The 20369-nt window shown below is 52.7% G+C and overlaps 1 protein-coding gene across 1 annotated transcript in view; it reads left to right on the top strand.

Moving 5' to 3' along the window:
- VSTM2L (V-set and transmembrane domain containing 2 like) overlaps positions 1-20117 on the top strand; it is a 34955-nt gene extending 14838 nt beyond the window's left edge. The window contains exons 2-4 of the mRNA XM_004370354.1: positions 7528-7697; positions 10084-10134; positions 19845-20117. Of these exons, the coding sequence (XP_004370411.1) occupies positions 7528-7697; positions 10084-10134; positions 19845-20117 (494 nt within the window). The remainder of the gene's footprint in view (positions 1-7527; positions 7698-10083; positions 10135-19844) is intronic.
- The last annotated feature ends 252 nt before the right edge of the window (positions 20118-20369 follow it).

The raw sequence follows: 20369 nt of genomic DNA, 5'->3' as shown, positions 1-20369 counted from the left end.
TGCCCTATCCTGCTCTGAGTTCCCCTGACTGTGCAAACTCCCACTCAGCCTTCAAGTCCAAGCTTGTCCCCTCCTCCTAGGAGCCCTCCCTGACTCTCTAGGTAGACGTGGGCCTTTCTTTCCGCAGAGTGTCCCAGCACTCACACCTCTGTCCAGAGCCTCTGCATACAGCTGTGCACTGCACAGCTCTGAGGGGCACCACGATCGCGTGAATAGTGCTCAGCCGGAACAACTGTCCATGGCCGTCCAGGCTCGGGTCTAGGCGTCTGTGCAGCAGGCACTGGTCTGTGTGTCTGTCCCTCCTCTGGTCTTAAGGGCCAGGAGCTGGTCCGAGGCATCTTGGGAACCCCAGCACAGGGCCTGGCCCAGGGTAGGGGCTTCTTCAAGGTTGATCTCATTCATTCCTTCTGGCAGTGAGGACGTGAGTGAGCTTCTACTGCAGGCCCAGGCTTCGATCCTCCCAGTAAGCCATGCTGCAATTCCTCAAGCTTTTTTACAAAATGCCTTCCTTCCTGAGAGGAGGAAAGCTTGTCCACTTTTGCCTGCTCATTCCAAGTTGTAACAGTCCTGATGGACTCACACCTCAGCTCTCGCCTGCCCAGCTCCCTCCATGAAGCTGGCCCTCTCAGCCCCGTGGGCCTTTTCCATTCCCTTTTTCTGAATTTTCCCCTTATGGAGGTTTTACATCCCCTGATTTCAGAAGCCAGGTGAGTTACAGGCAGGTGAGCTGGGGCCTCATTAAACACTCCTCTTTAGCCCCTTCCCCGGCTGAGCTGGGCAGAGTGGACTCTCTGGAAACAGCCCCCCTAGAATCACACTTTTTAGTGCTGAAAGGGGAGGAACCCTTAGAGAGGCCCCAGGCTTTGGTTGGGAAATTTTGCAGTCAGTCCTGGCATTGAATTCTGACTTCACCCCTTCCACTGTGTGACCTCAGGCACCCACTTCTCCAAGCCTGGTACCCTGTCTGTGAGATGGGGGTGAGAATAGCAACCTCCTCATCGAGTCTTTGGGAGGATGAGGTGAGGTCCTGTGTGCAGCGCCTTCCTTTGACCCTGAGGCAGGGGACTGGCCCTGATGGCCCCCAGGTTCTCTGAGCTTTGGTGTCTTAAATGTGGATGGATGTGGAGGGGTGCTGCAAGGCCCTGGACACCCCTTACACCCTGTCTTCATCACTGCAGCAATGGCGGCAGCAAAGAACAGGGGAAGAGCTTGGACCATGGAGTCCCAAGGCCTGGGTTCGAATCCCTGCTCCTGCCCTGACTTGATGTGTGGCCTTGTGCTACGCATCTCTGAGCCTTGGTTTCCCTGTTTGTAACAAAGAGACAATGTTTGGAGCCCCGCAGAGTTGCTATGAGGATTTTGTGGGAGCAGGCACATCAAGTTCCTGGCATGTTGTGAGCCTCCAATTAGAAAGATGACCCCGCAGGCTGCTGGGGTTGGTCCATGGTCACTGGGGGAGAGGGGACTGCTGGTGAAGGAGTCCCCCTGGGCCGTCCCCTGCACCTTCGCCTTTACTCACCTCCTGTTTCACTCTTGGTTGCATTTCACAGGATGGCTTTATGGGCCATCTCGGGGGAGCCTCCAGCCTGCCTGTCAGTCTGGCTGGCTGTTATCCCAGCGGGTCCACATGGGCAGGCTGGGCTCGGGTGGTCGGTGGGTGTGGGGGACAGAAGGAGGCAGTGGGGAGGGGGCTGGCCTGCTGACACCTGACCCAGGACCTCCCTGGTTGCCTGTGTCCATATTGTCCGTGTGTGTGTCCCCATCCCTGCTGTCATGGGCGCAGTCCTCCCAGAAACTCCAATCTAGCACACAGTAGGTGGACAAGAAATGTTGAGTGAATGAATGAGTGGTTGAATGAATGAATGATCGCTCTGCCTCTTGTTTTTCCCTTATAGTTTCTAACTTAAGTCCTCTGGGTTTTGTCTGACCTTCCTTTCTCACTTCATTCTTTCAGCAAATGCCTAAGAGTACCTCCTGTGTGCTGCTCCATGCTGGGTAATGCAGGGACCCTGCCCTGGGGGAGCTCCCAAGCTGGGGGGAAATAGACACCCCAGTGTGTGTCATCTAACACACTCCTGTGGGACAGTGAGAGAAAGACTCAGAGACCATTGGGAGTACCAAGGAGGGCTTCCAACCTAGGGAGGGTGCTTCTAGGCAGAGGGCCCCCTGTGAGCTGGGATTCTAGGAACCAGCAGGCTGTGCCCCAGGGGGACACATGTAAATGGCCAGGAGGGGGAGGGCCAGAGCCTGCAGGCTTTGGATGCCCAGCCTGGGAGCCTGAACTTGACTCTGAGGCCTGGCAGTTTCCCAGCTGAGTATCCTAAGCATGGGAGTCTCCTGGAGCCCCCAGGCACTCGGCGCCACAATCCGCCTCCCTCCCTGCCTATCCATAGCTCTGGCTCTGCCTTGGTGTTCCTGACTAGGAGCTGCCCCTGCCACCAGTCAGTCCCCAAGGGAAGCCTTGATCTCCACCTGGGAGATGGGGGCCAGCTGGGGACCAGTCCCTGCTGGCTTCCTGGAGGAGGCAGCCTCAAACCAGAGATTTGAAGTTTGGAAGGAAGGGAGGGCTGTGCCAAGGGAGAAAAGGAGATTTGAGGCTGGACCAAAGGATCCAGGATGGAGAATTTGAGCTTGGAGCTAGAGGGAGCTGGGTGCTGGGCTGGGGCTGCCTTTGGTGGACTAGCCTGTAGGCCTGCTGGGCCTCACTGGCTGTGGGGCAGAGCGGGCCAGGTGGGACAGACCTGTTGAGTACAGGACTGATGGATGAGAGGTGACAGGGCCCAGGCGTGAGTGAAATACAAATGCTGTACCCACCCAGCAATCTACAAAGAAGAATCTCTAAAAATCTTTCTGAGATGACAAAATTTTTTACCTAGACAGTGAGAAAAGAGGGTGGCATTTATTGAGCATCTGCTACGTGCCGGGCATGAGACATGTGTTACCTTGTTTAATCCTCTCATTCTTCCACTTTCTCAGATAAAGAAACTAAGGCTCAGAGAGGTAAGGGGCTTGCTCAGGTCACACAGCTAGAGAGTAGGGGGAAACAGGATTTGAACTCAAGCCTGAAGGCAAAACCCTAACTGTCTGTGCTGAGCCAGGCTCAGGAAGGTTAGGAAGTCAGGCCTCTGGTTTTGAAGGGCGGGCAAGGTCTTCCAGGCCAACCCTTGCCTTTCCCAGAAGCCAAACCCAGGGACTTGGGCCAGGGCCACAGAGCTGTTTCCTGCGAGGATGCACTGATAACCAGGCTTGGGGTTAATTAATACATTGCTCCCCCAATTAAAACCAGAAAGGAAGAAGATGTAGCATTCAATCAAGCCCCTTTCTCCTTCTCCTGCAGAATCCTAATTTGTGGACACCGGTTTTAATTGTCTTCCCAGCGATCCCAGCCCTGCTCAGGCCCTGGGGCTGGAGAGCACAGCTGCATCTTTCTCAAAAATCTATAATTATACTAGCCTCTCTGGGGACTGGCTGTGAGGAGTTACCTGTGTGGGAGGGACGGCTCAGGGGCGGGAGGAAGTCAAAGAGGAAAGATGAATTTTATGTCCCAAGCTCAGCAGTGATGCTAACGTGGAGATTAGGGGTCTGGTTGGCTGGGGGTGGGGGACCAGGAAGAAGGGCTGCAGGAGAACAGTCTACAAGTTGTGGACTCCCACTCTAGAGTCCTTTAGAACTGGCTTCAATTTTAACTTACTTGCTGTGTGGTCTTGGACAAGTCATTAACCTCTCCGAGCCTCAGCTTCCCCATCTGAGAAATGGGATAATAATGATCACACCTACCCCATAGCATTGTAGTGGGAGCATAAGAAAATGTATGTAAGGTGCTTGGCACAGTGCCTGGCACATATCAAGCACTCTATTTTTCTTAGAGATTATTATCACTATATTTGTATCATCATCATTAAAATACGTGTGGATCACCTTCCTGTTTCTGGTGCTGTTACAGTGTCCTCACTCACGGTTAGGAGAGGGAGGAAGAACTTCTTGCCAATTAAAGCTGCCCATCTTTAGTGGAGTGGGAAGAACTGAGCTCTCCGTCTCTGGAGGTGTGCAAGTGGGATGCAGATGTGTGGAGCCTGCCGGCTGATAGACCAGATCCCGAGGAGGGCTGATGGATCCCTGGGTCTTAGTCACCACTGCTGTCAGACCTGGGCTCAAGAGCTAGTCTGTGTAAATCTTAGGCAAATCACGTTGCCTTTCTGAGTCTCATTTCTGTCATTTGTCAAATGGGTTAGAGCGTATTAGAGACAATGTCTGCAGAGTGCCAGGCATGAACATTCTGCAGAGTGCCAGGCATGAACAGATGCTCAATAAAAGGAGTAGATTTTTTTTTAACAAGGCTCTCCAGATTCCTCTCCTCCTGCCTTTGCTGATACCCTTCCTGCTACCTGACATGCCTTCCCTCCTTGCTTCTGCCTGTCAGTGTCCATCCATCCTTCAAGGCCTGGCTTACATGGCACCTCCTCTCCGAAGCTTTCCAAGATTGCCTTCCTCCAACAGTGGAAGGGACCCCTCTCCTTCCCAGACCCCAGGGCACTGCCGTTATGACATTAGTGACTTTCTCCTTCAGATTGTCTGAGTTGGTGGGGCTCTCAAGGACCTTCAGGACTAACCCTCATTATACAGAAGAGCAAACTGAGGCTCAGAGAGGGGGGAGAGATTCTCCCAAGGTCACATAGCAAGTCAGGTGGCAGAAAGAGTCTCAGTCCTCCATCCCTGGCTTCCAGTCCAGTGCCTCTGGGTACTTGCCTGCATACTGCAGCTTCTCCCTCTGGGGGCTCCTTGGGGCAGGGCCCAGGGCAGGTCTTCAGATCTCTGAATGTGAACTACAAGGAGACTGAGATCCACCATCAAATGTCCAGAGCCTCAGATTACCCTCTTGTCCTGTGGACACACTGCCCTGTTCACCGCCCAGGTTGGAGCCAATGGGATTCTGAGGGGCCTCACTCAGACTACTCCTGGCAGGGCCTGAGGGGATCAGAGAGACTCTGGGGCTGAGGGAGAGCTGGTGGTCACACCTGCAGCTAACTTCCCTGGCTCCCAGAAGGCCTGGGAAGCCAGATTCTCTCTCCATCTCTCCAGGGTAGAAGGATGAGCAGGTTACACTGCAGGACTGCCTGCCCCAAGCTGGGCTGAGGAAGGAGGAACACCTCCTCTGGGAAGCCTCCCCTGATTGCCTCAGGCTGGGTGAAATGCCTCCTCTGTGCCTGTGCAGGAAACCCTGGTGGCATAGTGGTTAAGAGTTCGGCTGCTAACCAAAACCTTGGCAATTTGAATCCACCAGGTGCTCCTTGGAAACACTTTGGGGCAATTCTGCTGTGTCCTGCAGGGCGCTATGAGTCAGAATTGACTCAATGGCAATGTTTTTTCTTTTTTTTTTAATGGGTGCCTGCTCAGCCCTTTGCGCTCAGAATAAAACCACTCTCCCTACCCTGCCCTGAAAGGATTGGCCATTTTAGACAGCCCTACCTCTCAGATGGGCTGTGTGTAAACGCACCTCACACCTCACCCTGCACGTATTCGAAAATGAAATTGACATTCATTCTGATTAAACAGGTTTGTTTACCCACAGCAGCCAGTCCCTTCCAACCCTCCGAGAACACAGGAAGCCTCCATGAAACGTTTTATAAACCTTTGACCTCAGGGATCAGGGATGTTTCAGACTTCCTCTTAGCCCAGAAAGCCCTTGCTTGAGTAAAGCTCCACATGGAAACCTGGTGTGTAAGGCAGAAAACGCAGAAGCTTTGGGACAGAGGGGCTTGATCGTCCCAAAGCCCTCATTATCATGGGGGGCGGGGGCGGGTCCCAGAGCACGGGCTCAATCCAGGACCCCCACTCCCAGCCCAGTGCTCCCTCTTCCTCCTGCCCAGGTCTGAGTGGGGACAAGAGGGACCACTGGGGCTCAGAGTGGAGTATCTCTGCCCTCCTGGGCCAGGTGAGGGTGCCTGGACCAGCTGCAGCAGGAAGGCAGGGCACTGGGGAGGGGGACGGGGCTGAGAGCCGAGAAACGTTCCCTGAGCTCCCTGAGCAACCAGCACGTTGCAGGAGTCTTTCCAGGGCGAGATAATCTCTCCTGAGAAGAGGAAGGAATTCTAATTACATCTCAGGACAATATTTGTTTGGAGAGATGAGAGACAGAACATACAGTGGGGAGGGGCGTTGGGGCCGTATTAGATGGGGATTTATTTTTTCATTTACCTGGGGGCATGGTGGGAGGCGGCTGAAAAAGGGGAACCACTTGTGGGGCCCCCGTTCTTGGCCTGCCCTGGGATTTAGTGGCGGGGGGAGGAGCGGCTGGGCCCTGTGGGGTACAGGAAGCCGGTGTGGCTCCCCCCACACCCTGCCCACCTCCAAGAGGATGGCGAATGCTCCATCCATTCAACGCACAGGGAGTACCTACTGTGTGCCAGGAGCTCCATGATTACCACCCCACCCCACCTCCAAGGAGCAGAGACAGTGAACACAATGAACAAATGGCGGCAGAATGATTGGGGGGGGTGCGGGCGTAGGAGGAGGGAGACCTACTCAGGGTAGTCAAAGGGCGCCTTTCCGCTAGGAGATGTTGGAGCTGAGCTTTGAGGTCCCTGAGTGGCAGAAGCGGTTTACACTTGACACCTAACCTAAAGATTGGTGGTTCGAACCCGCCCAGCAGCACCATGGAAGAAAGGCCTGGCGATCTACTCCCGCAAAGATTACAGCCAAGAAATTCCTATGGAGCAGTTCTACTCTGTAACATCATGAGTTGGAATCAGCTTGACAGCAACAGGTTTTGAGTGACTTGAAGGAGCCAGACAGACAGAGAGGGGCCATGGGAAAGACATTCCAGGCAGAGGGAACAGCCAGGGCAAAAGTGAGGTGGGAAAGTGAGTTCCCAGAACCTCAAGGAAGTCAGGGTAGATGGATGAGGCCTGGCCACACAACCTGGAGGGCTGAGAGGGGTGTCTGGATTTTATCCTAGGTGCAGTGGGGAGGGGAGATGTTTGAGCAAGGGTGTGTCGGGGTCTGATTTGCTTTTACAAAGATCTCATTGGCCACAATGCACTGGGGTTGGGGTACTCAAGGAAGGAGACTGGGTAGGGGTGACAGGAAAAACTGGTGAAAAGCCAGCCTCCTCCCTGGTGTCCTGGCCTCCTCACTCTGGGCTTCTAATCCAGCCCTCCCCTGGCCCGTCACTCCCCTGCCGGAGTTTCCCTTGGCACCCAGGGCTCCAGGATAGAAGCCCAGCTCTTTGGTATAGCATCCAGGGCCCTAACCTCCTACTCCATCCCCCTCTTGTCAGCTGCTGCTGCACACGCCCTTTGTCCCTGCCTCAACGACCTTCTCCAGGTGCTCCCGCTAAAGCCAGGCCATTCACCTCTGCAGGCCTTTGCTCCCCCTGCCTCCTCCGCCCAGACCACCCTTCCCCCTTCTCCACCGTGCAGGCCCGGCTGCTTCTATTTCCTCCACCTCTCCTCACTCACCAGTCCCTTTCCCGCCAGTGTTGCCTGCTGTTTCCTGAGCCCTGGGCCCCCTGTCTGTTTCTCCACACAGCCCTGTTCACAGAGACACCCCACGACATGACGGCGCGGACGGGCGAGGACGTGGAGATGGCCTGCTCGTTCCGGGGCAGCGGCTCCCCCTCCTACTCGCTGGAGATCCAGTGGTGGTACGTGCGCAGCCACAGGGACTGGACGGACAAGCAGGCGTGGGCCTCGAACCAGGTAACGCCCCAGGGAGATGTGACCCCAGCTGGGGTGTCTCTTTGCTCCTCAGAGGGATCCAGGCACCAGTTCTGTTTGTCTCTGCAGTACCCAGCTGTCTCCTGCCCTTCTTCCTCCTGAGGTGGGGGATTTAAGTGGTGGGGTGGCAGAGGCCACCGTCCCCTAAATGGAGGCTTATTTGAGGGGACAGGAGGCAGAGTTAGGCTGAGCACCTGGCATTGCCAGAACAAGAAGCCCTCACCCCCCCACCCCCACGAAAACCAGAAGTTCCTCCCTTCAGTGCACAGGTGGGGAAACTGAGGCCAGAGGGACAGATGCTGGCTCCCGGTTATGGGCCAAGGCAGGTCTCCTGATTGGCCTTCTACCACTTCTCCAAGTGGCGTGGGCAGTTGTTTTGTAAACCTGTAAACACCTCTACGAACATGGGGCAACATTGTTGCATCCCTGTGTACGTTCCCTCCCAACACACCCGTCACTGCACACATGCTCACCTCTGTATACATGCATGCTCATATGTACACACCAGGTCTAGCAGATGCTGTTGGTGCCCTGTCCACTGCACCATCCCTTGGGCCACCAGCCCCAATGCCAACGGCCAACCCCTGTAACTCTGCGTGAGGGTTTTCTCTGGCCAACACAGCAGGCTGCTGGTGCTGAGGACTCAACGTCCAGAGAAGCAGCCCTCAGCCAATGACTGACAGGAGATGGAGGATAAGTACCCCAGCTCCCTCACCCCTCCCCTGGGATAACTCAACACAGTCTCCCAGAGTGCCCAGCGGCGTTAAGCCCAGTTGCCCACAGTGTCTCACTCACCCCCTCCTCTACTGGTATTTCCTGGGGTCACTTCCCAGATAAACTACTCGCACTTGAATCTTCATCTCAAGGTCTACTTCTGGGTAAAACCAGACAAAGACACCTGTGTTCTTATACATGTGTATACACAAATAAATGTGCAAACATATACATACCTGCACACCAATTCATGTATGAGCACATCCGTTTACACACCTCCACAGACACACATCGACATGCTCACAGATTCCTGCATGTTCAGTAAATAGCCTCTAACATATATACACAAGGAGCGCTGGTGGTGCAATGGTTAAGTGCTCGGTTGCTAACTGAAAGGTTGGTGGTTCAGTCCCTCCCAGCTGCTCTGCGGGAGAAAAACCTGGCAATCTGCCTCCGTAAAGATCACAGCCTAGAAAACCCTCTGGGGCAGTTCTGCTCTGTCACATGGGGTCACTACGAGTTAGAATCGACTCAACAGTAAATAACGACAAGGAGCCCTGGTGGTGCAGTGGTTAAGCACTCAGCGCTAACTGAAAGGTCAGTGTTCAAACCCACCAGCCACTCCTCAGGAGAAAGACTTGGCTGTCTGCTTCCATAAAGATTTCAGCCTTGGAAACCCCATGGGGTAGTTCTACTCTGTCCGATAGGGTCGCTACGAGTTGGAATCGACTCACTGGTAGTGGGTTTAACATATACAGAAATACATATTAAAATCTGTTGTGTTCCCAACACCTCCAGCCTACTACACGGAGGCTTAGAGGACTCCATCAGTCAGAGAAAGCCCTTAGGCAAAGAGCTGCAGGTATTTGCAGTTGGAAGCCTCCCCGGTGGGCTCTCAAGGGACTAGTATGTGGGCAGGACTCCCTGACAGCATCTGCTGCAAACAAGCTCATGCATCTACACACACCTGAAAACACACACATTCACAGATAGAGAAACACGAGTGTACAGACAGGCACACTCCTACATACACACCAAGCCAACTCATGTTTTTGCCAGGCACACTCCTACATACACACCAAGCCAACTCTCATGTTTTTGTCTGTTCACATACCCATACCCCATGTATATCAAAATACCCTTGCTTATGTAGGTCGCCGTGAGTTAGAATCAACTCGGCAGCAGCTGTTTTTTTTTTTTTTTATCTAAATACACATAGGAGCCCTGGTGGTGCAGTGGTTAAAGTGTTTGACTGCTAACCAAAACGTTAGCGGTTTGAACCCACCTGGCGCTCCACGGTAGAAAGATGTGGCAGTCTGCTTCTGTAAAGATTACAGCCTTGGAAACCCTATGGGGTAGTTCTACTCTGTCCTGTAGGGTCGCTATGGGAATCCACTCTACGGCAGCCGGTTTGGTTTTTTTGCATAGCACGTGCACAGGCGCTTTTTTATACACCTGCTTCATCTTCCTTTGCTCTGACTCTCCCATTCCCTAGGTGAACACAGAGAGCAGAGAGACCCCAGCTGCAGACCCCATGGCCCCTAGAGCGTTGCCTGCTGTAGCTGGCATCTTAACTGTTGTCTGTGTCCCCACCCCCACCCCCCGCTAATGCCTTGTCTCTGCTCTCTCTCTGCACCCCTCCCGCTTCCAACAGCTAAAAGCATCTCAGCAGGAAGACGCAGGGAAGGACGCGACCAAAATAAGTGTGAGTTTTGATAATGACTTCTCAAAAGGGCGCTAATGGAGGACATAGCTGTAACTTTTTTGGGGGGGTCCAGTTCAGCAGCGAGTTTGGGAAAGAAGATGAAGGAGAAGAAAGAGAGAGGGAAAAAAATGGCCCCGCTCTGTTTTGTAAAAGCCAGAGATTTTTCAGGTTCACTGAATGACAGGCACAAAAAATGACAGGAGGAGGGAAGATGCATTCTCTCCCGGCGGGGCCAAGGTTGCGTGTGCCCCTGGTGCTTCATGCCTGTCTCAGCAGCATTTTTTATTTGGGAACCAACTGGGTCTAATGAGACTGAGCCGGCTTTTCCCAGCCCACCATGACCGTCTGCTACAGCATCTCATGGCTACTCGGGTGATCCAGCTGCTAGGGGCGGGGGGCAGAGCCGAAGGATTTCATGACTGGACAGGCCTTCTGCATTGACTCCTTTTATCCCTGTTCCAACTCTTTTTAGAGAATAGGTGAGCACTTGCCCACTTTACAGATGTGGCAGCTGAGGTTCAGCAGGATTGAGCACTTGTTAGAACTCACACCAACAGTGATTGGTGGGGCTGAGCCGCTTGACTTTAGAGCCTGAGCTCCTGGGCTGTCCTGGAGCCCAGGGAGGCAGGAGACCCAGGGGGCTCAGGGAATGAGGGGCACCCAAAGCTGGGCCTGGAAGAGGAAGGCAGGATGGACAAAGGAGGCAAAAGAGCATACCAAGTAGAGGGGACTGGCTTGGGGATACCCATGGCCATGGGGATGGGCTGGGTTTGTGCATGGGGCATGAGGTCAGCCTGCTATCAGGAAATAGTGGTGCTGTGGGGTATGAATGTGTACGTGTGGGTGCAGTCTCTCCAAATGCACTCTTTTCTGCATGGCTCCTCCACAGTACTTTTCAAGGACTTGTCGGGGAGCTTAGGACCCCAAGGCCAATTAGACACAGACCCACAGAGGAGCCGCACCCTCAATCCAGAGGTTGCAGTGTACAGCGTGGGCACCAGGGAGCATGGAGGAGTGCCATGTCAGGGCGTGGTGGCTGCAGTGTGGAGGCAGGGAGGCCAGGAAGGAGACTCCCAAGCCACTCAGGCAAGAGGTGGACAGATGAGAGAGCAAGGGCCTTCAAAGCATCTTTTGTGCTGTGTGTCCTGGGCCTTTCCGAGCTGAGGTCTGGATATTTGAGCCAGTTCCAGCTCTGTTGGCTGCTGGTCCATCCCCTTCTCACCTTCCCCCTCATCCTCTGCCAAGGCCACGACCATATCTAATGCCCCGTTTCTTGCCCAAACACCTGTCAGTTAAGCAGGTGGAGATCTGTGTGTATATTTATATACCCCGTTCATTGCGACTTTCTCCTATGATTTCATTTGGGGTTTACGGAGCATCTCAGGCAAAGAAAAGAGTAATCTAATTGACTTAGAGGATTAGAATTCAAGGCTACTGGGCCCACGTGAGGGGAATGTGAAGATGCTAATTAGTTAAATAAAATAAATGCGCCCAACGTGATTGTGCCATCACCCTACCCTGTCCTCCGCAATGCCTGCACCAGCTGGGCTTTGGGGGTCTGGTTGGGAAACACACACAGAGCCAGCAACTTGTGCAGACAGCGTCACTCCAATGACAGCTCACAGATACACAGATGCATAGTTAGCCAGCATCTGCCAACAGATGCACGCCCTGGTTTCCCACAGATCTAGAAGGTGCAAACTTTTCTTGATGGCCTCCAAGGCTCTGTGTACTTGCTCTGCCCACCCCCGGGCTCATCTCCTCTTGATTGACTGCACCCCGCTCCCCTCCCTACTCTGGCTGCCTTTTGATTTTCCATTCCTTCCCACCTCCAGGTTTTTGCACAGGCCAGTCCCTCTGCCTGGAAAGCTGTCCCCTTTCTCTTCCTTTGGAGCTTAGCTCAGGGAAGCCCCCCTGGACCATGGGGCTCAGCCGGCGCCCTTACTTTCCCCTGCTGGCTGTGTTTCAGTCTGTAATTATCCATTCGTGTGAGTGTTTGCTGCATGTCTGTCTCCCGCAGAGACAGGGGCTGGGAATGGGTCTGTCTGATTTATTGTTATATCTCCAGAGCCTAACATAGAGCCTGGCACATAGCAGATGTGCAATAAATACTTACTGAATGAGTATCATGCACATAAGCATACGCCCTGGCCACTGCATCATGGGTAAACCCATATGCAGATTTTTATACATGGACACGCCAACATGATGTGGGCCCTGTGCCTATATGTGAAATGTACAGGGACAGATTACCCAATAAGCAAGGTACTCGTGCTTACCTGTGCTTATTTTCTAATCTGTAGTGCTCAGTTTCACATGGATTTCACCACGTTTTACTACAGAATAGTAAGTAAACACAAGCCCGTGCATACCTTGCTTACTGTAAACCCGTGCGTAACTTGCTTACTGGTTAATCCACCACTGTGCATGTGTACAGGTGATGTGAATGAGTGAAGGAGCTCACGTGGGGACCACGGGGACCTGGGGAACACTGGCCCTATATTTACAGAGGCATCTGAGCCAGGCAGGAAACAGGTGAGGGAGCGAAAGAGCTCAGAATCCCATAGGGATACTGGATATGTGGGAGAACAGGCATCTGTGGTAAAATCGTGATAATAACGATGATGATGACAATACTAATAGCAGGTAACATTTACCGAGTGTCGACCATATGTCAGGAACCATGATGGAATACTTACATGAATTATCTCACTTAATTTGAGGACCCCTGGCCTAAAAACATGTCCCCTGGTAGCTGCATATGCTGTGGAGTCCACCATCAGGGCCCCATCCCTGTGACTTAGGCTGACACTTCTGCTTATTGGCCATTTTTAGGTTCTGGAAGTTTTTCTTTTGATCTAACTAAAGTCCTTTGGGAGTCCTGGTGGTGCAGTGGTTAAGAGCTACGGCTGCTAACCAAAAGGTCGGCAGTTCGAATCCACCCGCCGCTCCTTGGAAACCCTGTGGGACAGTTCTGCCCTGTCCTATAGGGTCACTATGAGTCAGAATCGACTCGACAGCAATGGGTTTTTACAGTCCTTTGTGCTACGATTTAGGTTAACTTCCCCTTAACCAGTTTTGTAAGGAGAAATAGTCCCTAACTTCCTAATTTTAAGACCAGGTGGAATTCTGTACACCCGTTCCCCCAGGGGACGCAGTGCTCCACAGCCTTCTCCACCGTAAGTCCCTCCCTTGGTCTAACAGAAGTTCTTTGTGCTGTAGGTTCAGTCCATGTAACTGGCTTCAGTCTGAAGTAGCCATGAGCAGCCTTTGTCCCAATGAACATGTGGCCTAGTGCTCTGGCCCACTCACTCTCGCCCCCTGCCCCCTCTCCAGTCAAGCCCTAAAAGCCAGTTACAGCAGAAGAAGCCTCCAGGAAGCACTCCGCAGCCCCCAACCCTAAATCTCGATGAATTGTCCAAAGTCTGGTGGTTCTGCAGGTCAAGCTCCTGCCCACCCCACCTGGCTGTGGTACACATGGCACACCTGTGTGGAAACAATGTTTCTGGTTAGTGGGGAGGCGGCGGGCAGGGCGGGGGAGTAAGGGCTGGGCCCACTGGGGCAGCACATGGGGTCTGTGTCCTTCATAAAGGATTAACAGGCTGAGTGGGGTTTCACACTTTACTGTGATTTTTATCTTCTGCTCTAGATGTTTCTGTCTTTTCTTAAACTTTCTGCAGCAGCGATCCACAATATATGTAGGCCATTAAGTTCTAAAACCCACAAGGGAGATGAGACTCACGTGGAGTCAAAATCACCCTTGGAAGTCCCTTAAAACATCCATAGCGTGGCAGCTGGCATTTGGGGGCTGTGTTAAAGGCCATGATTACACACACCCAGGCCCTGTCCTCATGGTGCTCCCAGTCCAATGTGGAAGATGGATATGAATCCAGTAATCATAGATGATAAAGTCAAATTATAACTGTGACAATCAAGAGAAGGAGGCTGCCCGGGGCTCTGAGAGCTGTAAATTGGGAAGGCTTCTTGGAGGAGGTATTAGTGAAATGAGCACTGAAGGTGGCTAGTAGTTGACGAGGGTGGCGGGGCGGGGAGGGACTTCACTGGGTGTGTGTTTGGAGGAACTACTAGAGGCTGGTGTGGCTGAGGGACAGGTGGGGACTAGACCGCACAGGGCCCACCCCCCCGGCAGCCACTGTGGGGAGCCATTGAAAGGCTTTAAGTTGGGGGCATTTTGAAAAGATCTGTCTGGCTGTCATGGGAGAAGAGATTGGGAGGGGCCAGAGTGGATTCAGGGAGACCCTGGAGGAGGCTGGGTGTGATCCAGATGAGAGAAGCCGGGACCCTGCCTTGGTCAGTGCTGGGGGTCTGGGCTCTGGAGAGAAGGGTCCAGTGATGTTTCGAGGGAAAACCAATGGGATTCGAGAATGGCTTGTGCTGGGAGTGAGAAAGAGGCAGTGTGGATGATGACTTGGCGCTGTCTTGCTGGAGTGGGTGAGGCCTTCTGGGGCCTAGATTCGGGGAGACCCTGAGTTGGATTTCAAACATGCTGAAGGACTGGGGAAGCAGCTAGGTGGAGGCAATAGAGGTATGCAGGGCTGGATTACCCAATAAGCAAGGTACGCACGGGCCCAATTGTGCCTTCCCCTCAATCTGCACTGCACAATTTCACCTGTCCCCCACCATGGCAGTTTGGTGAAACCCCTGTGAGACTGATCATCACAGATTAGCAAGTAAATGCAGTTAAGCTCGGGGCGTGCGTATCTTGCTCAGTGCAAGCTGGTGCATACTGTCTTTACTGGTTAATCTGCCCCTGGAGGCATGGATGTGGTGAGGCTCAGAGTGACCCCTATTCCCCACCCCAGCACCTTCCCAGGAGCTACCCACCTCACTCTTAGGCCTCAGCCATGAGGCTATATGTAGCAAAGGGCTGGCATCATCGGCTCAAGTCAGCGCCACTCATTCTTCCTGGCACAGCTGGAAGGAAAGGCCCCAGCCTGCCCATGAGCTGGCCGGGGTGCTCCTGCCATGCTAGTTAGGCCTGGGCCATGGGCTGAGCAGGGAGGGGCTGCGCCTGGTCCTGGTGTGGACTCAGCCTTGTCTCTTTCAGTGTAATTAGGTACTTAATTGCACTGCTAAGCCCTGTCGATGCCTGTGCGAGGTGATTATGATTTAAAGCCAGGACCTCTGCCTGGGGTCTCTTCTCCCGTCCTCTGCAGTGGTGCTAGGGGGCTGGGCCACAGGGTTTTCTGCACAATTTGTGAATGATGAAATCTAACAGACTGCTCCCACCACCGCCAAGAAGCTGGAACGGGGAGGTTGGGGCCCCTCAAGACATAGGGGTTTGGAGGTCTAGGGAAGGAGGTGGGAGGGGGTGAGAAGACAAATCTGTAGTTTACTGGTCATGGGAGGCCCTCCAGGGATGGGGTTAAGGCCTCGTCTCTGTCACCAGCTGGGTGGCCTTAGGCAAATCACTTCACCTCTCTGAGCCTCAGTTTCCTTGCCCTTACAATGGATACCCTAACAATGGGGTAGTGTGAAGTTTAAATAAGACTTAGTGGTTTTAGCACAGTGCCTCGCAGTGATTGCAGGCCCCATAAACATCAGCCGCCAGCATTACTATTACTGTGCTTTCGTCTTTGTCTTCTCCAGATTGCCCTTAGAAGCACAGACCACTGGGGCTGATGTTTGTCATTGTCCTTCTTCCCACTGCAAAGCAGCTTACTGAGTTACTTAATTACCCTAGACCATGAGCCCTTGGGGCAGTGCTAGGGTACCCCTTGTTCGCAGCTGTATCCCCAGCACCCAGCTCAGGGTTGGCACTCAATAAATGTTTGTAGAATGGATGGATGAATCCAGCCCAAAACAACCAAGGCCGGGGGCGCTGGTGACTTTTCAGGGTAGGAACCCTGCCTCCCAAAGCCCCCTTGGGTGTTCCCTGTCCCCTCCCACTTTGAGACATCTGGTTTGCTGTGGCAGAAGGGGTGGCCTGGGGGCAGAAGTGGTGACAAGGCTGGGGGGGAGCTGACTGCCCCTGGGGAGAGCAGCTCAGGCCTGTGTCCCCATCTGGGGGATGAGAGGGTGGCTTCTCATGTCCCCCCCAGGCTGGGCAGGGGTGGGTGGAGGGGTGGGCTGTGCCTGGTGCTCCCTCCCTGGGATCAGTCTGCTCCCAAAGCTTCCCATTATTACTCCATTAGCGCCTTGTAGGGCTAACAAATGAAGGATAATTAATATCCGTGAGGGAAACAGATGTTGAGGTAATTCGCTCCCTGTTGTGCATTTGCAACAGCATCACCTAACTCTGCCTCGAGAGCCTGGCAGGATGGCAGGACCTCTCTGTGCCCTTGGTCCGAGGTGATGGAGTCAGCAGGACAGGAAGGCCTCCTGCTGGGCCGAGCCCTGGCACCTGGTCGCGGGGGGACACCCAGTTCTCACCCCCATACCAAGAGGGGCACCTGGAAGAGCTTCCCACTGCTTGCTATTGGGAAGTTCTGCCTATGTCCCCCCTTGGTCCCTCCTGCTGTACCATAAGCCCATGTCCACCTGTTTCATGGGGGACGGTGACCAGCCCAGGAAGGCTCAGGGTAGGGCAGGGTGGGCCAGGCTCCCAGCTGCTGCTCACCTGCCCTCTTCCCTTCTGAAGCCTGGGGAGTCATCTTGCAGTCTTGCAGGGGCAAGGGGTCTGCCAGCTCTGGGTGGCCCTCTGTGGGCCTGTCACACCATCTGGAGGGTTAGAGTGAATGGAATCAGGACTGGGTTTGATCCCCAGCCCTGCCACCCACTGACTTAGTGTCCCTGGGCAAGTCACTTCTTTTGGAGCCTCAGTTTTTCCATCTATGAAGTGGGCATAGTCATGTGTATGTGATCTAAAATTCGGAAGCATGACATCTGGGTACCATTCAGCTGGAGAAAGAAGGAAGTGGAGTGAGTCCATTCATTCACAAATGTTTTATTAGTAGTATGAACTGAGTGCCAGGCCCTGTGATGGTATCTAAGATGAACAAAACAGATACTGTCTCTGCTCTCATGGAAATTATGGTTTAGCCAGGGAGAGAAACAAAAAAATCAAGTCAACAGGCAAATAAATGATTCAAATTGAGACAACTGCTATGAAGGAAATACACAGGGGGTCACGGGAGGATTGAAGGCTTCTTGGAGGAGGTGATGTTTGAGAATGATGGGGAACAGCACCCAGGCAGAGAGACCAGCATTGCAAAGGCTGTGAGGTCAGAAGGAACTTGGCATTTGAGAAGAGAAAAGAGGCCAGGGAGGCCAGAGCCAATTAGTGAGATGGTTAGAAATCACATGTGCCCAGTGCAGGCCCTGAAACACGTCTGCAGAATGAATGGAGCACTTGGGGACCATCCTCTTTCTCCTCCTGGACCCCTCACCCAGCCAAAGCGGGCTTCCCCCTCCAGGACCTGGGACAGGCCACCTGTTCTCCCAGGGAAAGGGGCCAGTGGGGACCGGGATCCTGTCATGCCAGCTAGTGGTCAGGTCATGGAAAAAATCTGTTTGGGATGGGGTCGCCTGCTGGCATTTGGAGACTGATCTCCACTGTTTTGTCTAAGTGGGGTGGGGCCTTCAGGAGGCAGGCTTATTTCAGCTGTAAGCAAGAAGGGGCCAGGGAAGGATGGGACCCAGCTCCCCCACCACCACCATCACAGTATTCTCCAAAGGTCCAACTTCCTTTTTAAAAAAAAAAAACTTTTAATTTTGAAATAGTTATAGACTCATAGGAAGTTGCAAAATAGATCATAGAATCCTATATACTCTTCACCCAGCTTCCCCTAATGATGTTATCTTCTGTAACTGTCCAACTGCCTTTTCTTTTTTTGCTTCTTTTTGGCCATAGACCTTTTTCTTTTTTAATTGAAAAAAATCCACAGCTTTATGTCCATAGCATATTTATTCATAAGAGCTCTAATCTGGAAACTACCCAAATGTTCATCAACAGGTGGTTGGATAAACAAATTCATCTGATGGACTACGATACAGCAATGAAAAAGAATAAATGGCCACCTGTAACAACATGGAGGAATCTCACTGATACTATGTTGGGTGAAAGGAGTCAGGCACAAAAGAGTTCAAGAACAGGCAAACTAATCTATGGAGCTGTTATTGCTAGGTGCCATCAAGTCGATTCCAGCTCATAGTGACGCCATATGACAGAGTAGAACTGCCCCATAGGCTATAATCTTTACAGGAGCAGATTGCCAGGTCTTTTCTCCTGCAGAGCAGCTGGTGGGTTTGAACCGCTGCTCTTTCAGTTAGCAGCTGAGTGCTTAACCATTGCACCAACAGGGCTCCTAATCTATGGTTATAAAAATAGTTAACCCGGGTAGGGGTGGGTATTGGCTAGTAGGGAGGACAAGGGTACACTCCAGAGAATTATAAATGTTCACGCCTTGCTCTGGATGGTGGTTACACAGGTGTACACACCAGTAAACTTTCATCAAGCTGTACACTCAAGATGTACAAATAAAACCAAGAGCTGTTGTTGAGTACAAAGACAAATATAACAAATATAATATTGGTAAGGGTGTTGTTTATCCTTATAAATATAACAAGTACCCTTACTCCCTTGACTGAGGTGAACAGCTGTTAACATCTTGATATACGGTGAAACCTATGAGAGTCGGAACTCAACGAAACTGCCTTGTTTTTCTGGGTCTCACAAGTTTTCTGCCTGTGACAGGGTGGAAAACTTTTCTGTCACTCATTTTAGTGGAAAATATTTGCGTTTTCCTTCTCTGACAGGTTTTTACCTTACACAGGTTCTGGTTTTCACAGGTTTTACTGTATTTCTAAGCAGCTTTATTTTTTTTAAAGAACATTTCAGACCAAGCTAAGAATTTCTTCTATGGACTGGCCCAGGTCCACTCCCCTCCCCTGTGCCCTGCCCCAGGGACAAGTGCTGTGAGGCCAATGTGTCTGCTCTCTTCTGTTTTTAAACTTCTGCACACAGAAGACTTCAAAACCAGTAAAATGTGCGTTTGTGTGTGTGTGCTTATTTACATAAATGGCATTACACTATAGGATTGTTTTGCAATGAGATTTTTTTTCACTTCCTGTAGGTTATTGAATGAGCTTTGGTGACACACTGGTCAAGCACTCGGCTTTGAACCAAACGGTTCGCAGTTCGAACCCACCAGCCACTCCATGGGAGAAAGATGTGGCAGTCCGCTTCCATAAAGATTTACAGTCTTGGAAACCCTATGGGGCAGTTCTACTCTGTCCTATAGGGTTGCCATGAGTCGGAATTGACTCGACGGCAGTGAGTTTTGATAGATTATTGAGCTCTAGCATGCCTGTTGTTGTTAGGTGCCCTTGAATTGTTTCGACTCATATCGACCCCACGTGATAGAGCAGAACTGCCCCGTAGGGTTTTCAAAGCTGTAATCTATACAGAAGCAGATCGCTAGGTCTTTCTCCTGCAGAGTGGCTGGGTGGGTTTGAACCACCAGCCTTTCGGTTAGCAGCTGAGCGCATAATTGTCTAGCACGCCTAGATCTAGTTTATTCTTTTTAACCACTGCGTAGTATTCCAATGAATGAATAGACCATTGACTATCCATTCTGTTGATGGACGTTAAAGTTGCTCCCACCTTTTTGCTATTTAACTCACCCTTGGGCAGAACCTCCTTGTGTCCCTGTGGGGATATCTCTGGGGCCCCAGCCCTTGGACCCTGGGACTCCCCGTTTTCCTGCTGCTGTCAGATGGAAAGGTCACGGTCTCTCTGTCGCCCCCAGGTGGTCAAGGTGGTGGGCAGCAACATCTCCCACAAGCTGCGCCTGTCCCGGGTGAAGCCCACAGACGAGGGCACCTACGAGTGCCGTGTCATTGACTTCAGTGACGGCAAGGCCCGGCACCACAAGGTCAAGGCCTACCTGCGAGTGCAGCCAGGCGAGAACTCCGTCCTGCACCTGCCCGAAGCCCTGCCTGCTGCACCCGCCCCGCCGCCCCCCAAGCCAGGCAAGGAGCTGCGGAAGCGTTCGGTGGATGAGGAGGCCTGCAGCCTCTAGACTGATGCCCCGCCCTGACCACCTGCCCGCCCCGTGCCCCTCCCGCTGTACAGAGTGCATGAGGAGCCACTGGACCGCTGGGGATGGGAATGCCAGGTCCCGCCGCCTCCCCGTGCCCAAGACCGCCTGTGGCCATCACATCGGCCCTCTGCCCACCATCCCCTTGCTCAGCATGTAAGCCTCCCAACCCTTCCTTTTCAGACCCCTGCGGTGACCTGACTCGGAGAAGGTGTCCCTGGGCACCGAGGGGGC

The sequence above is a fragment of the Trichechus manatus genome, unplaced genomic scaffold (assembly GCF_000243295.1).
Source record: "Trichechus manatus latirostris isolate Lorelei unplaced genomic scaffold, TriManLat1.0 scaffold00008, whole genome shotgun sequence".
Taxonomy (NCBI): Eukaryota; Metazoa; Chordata; class Mammalia; order Sirenia; family Trichechidae; genus Trichechus; species Trichechus manatus.
Note: the sequence above shows the minus strand (reverse complement) of the source record. Positions and strands in the feature narration are given on the sequence as shown.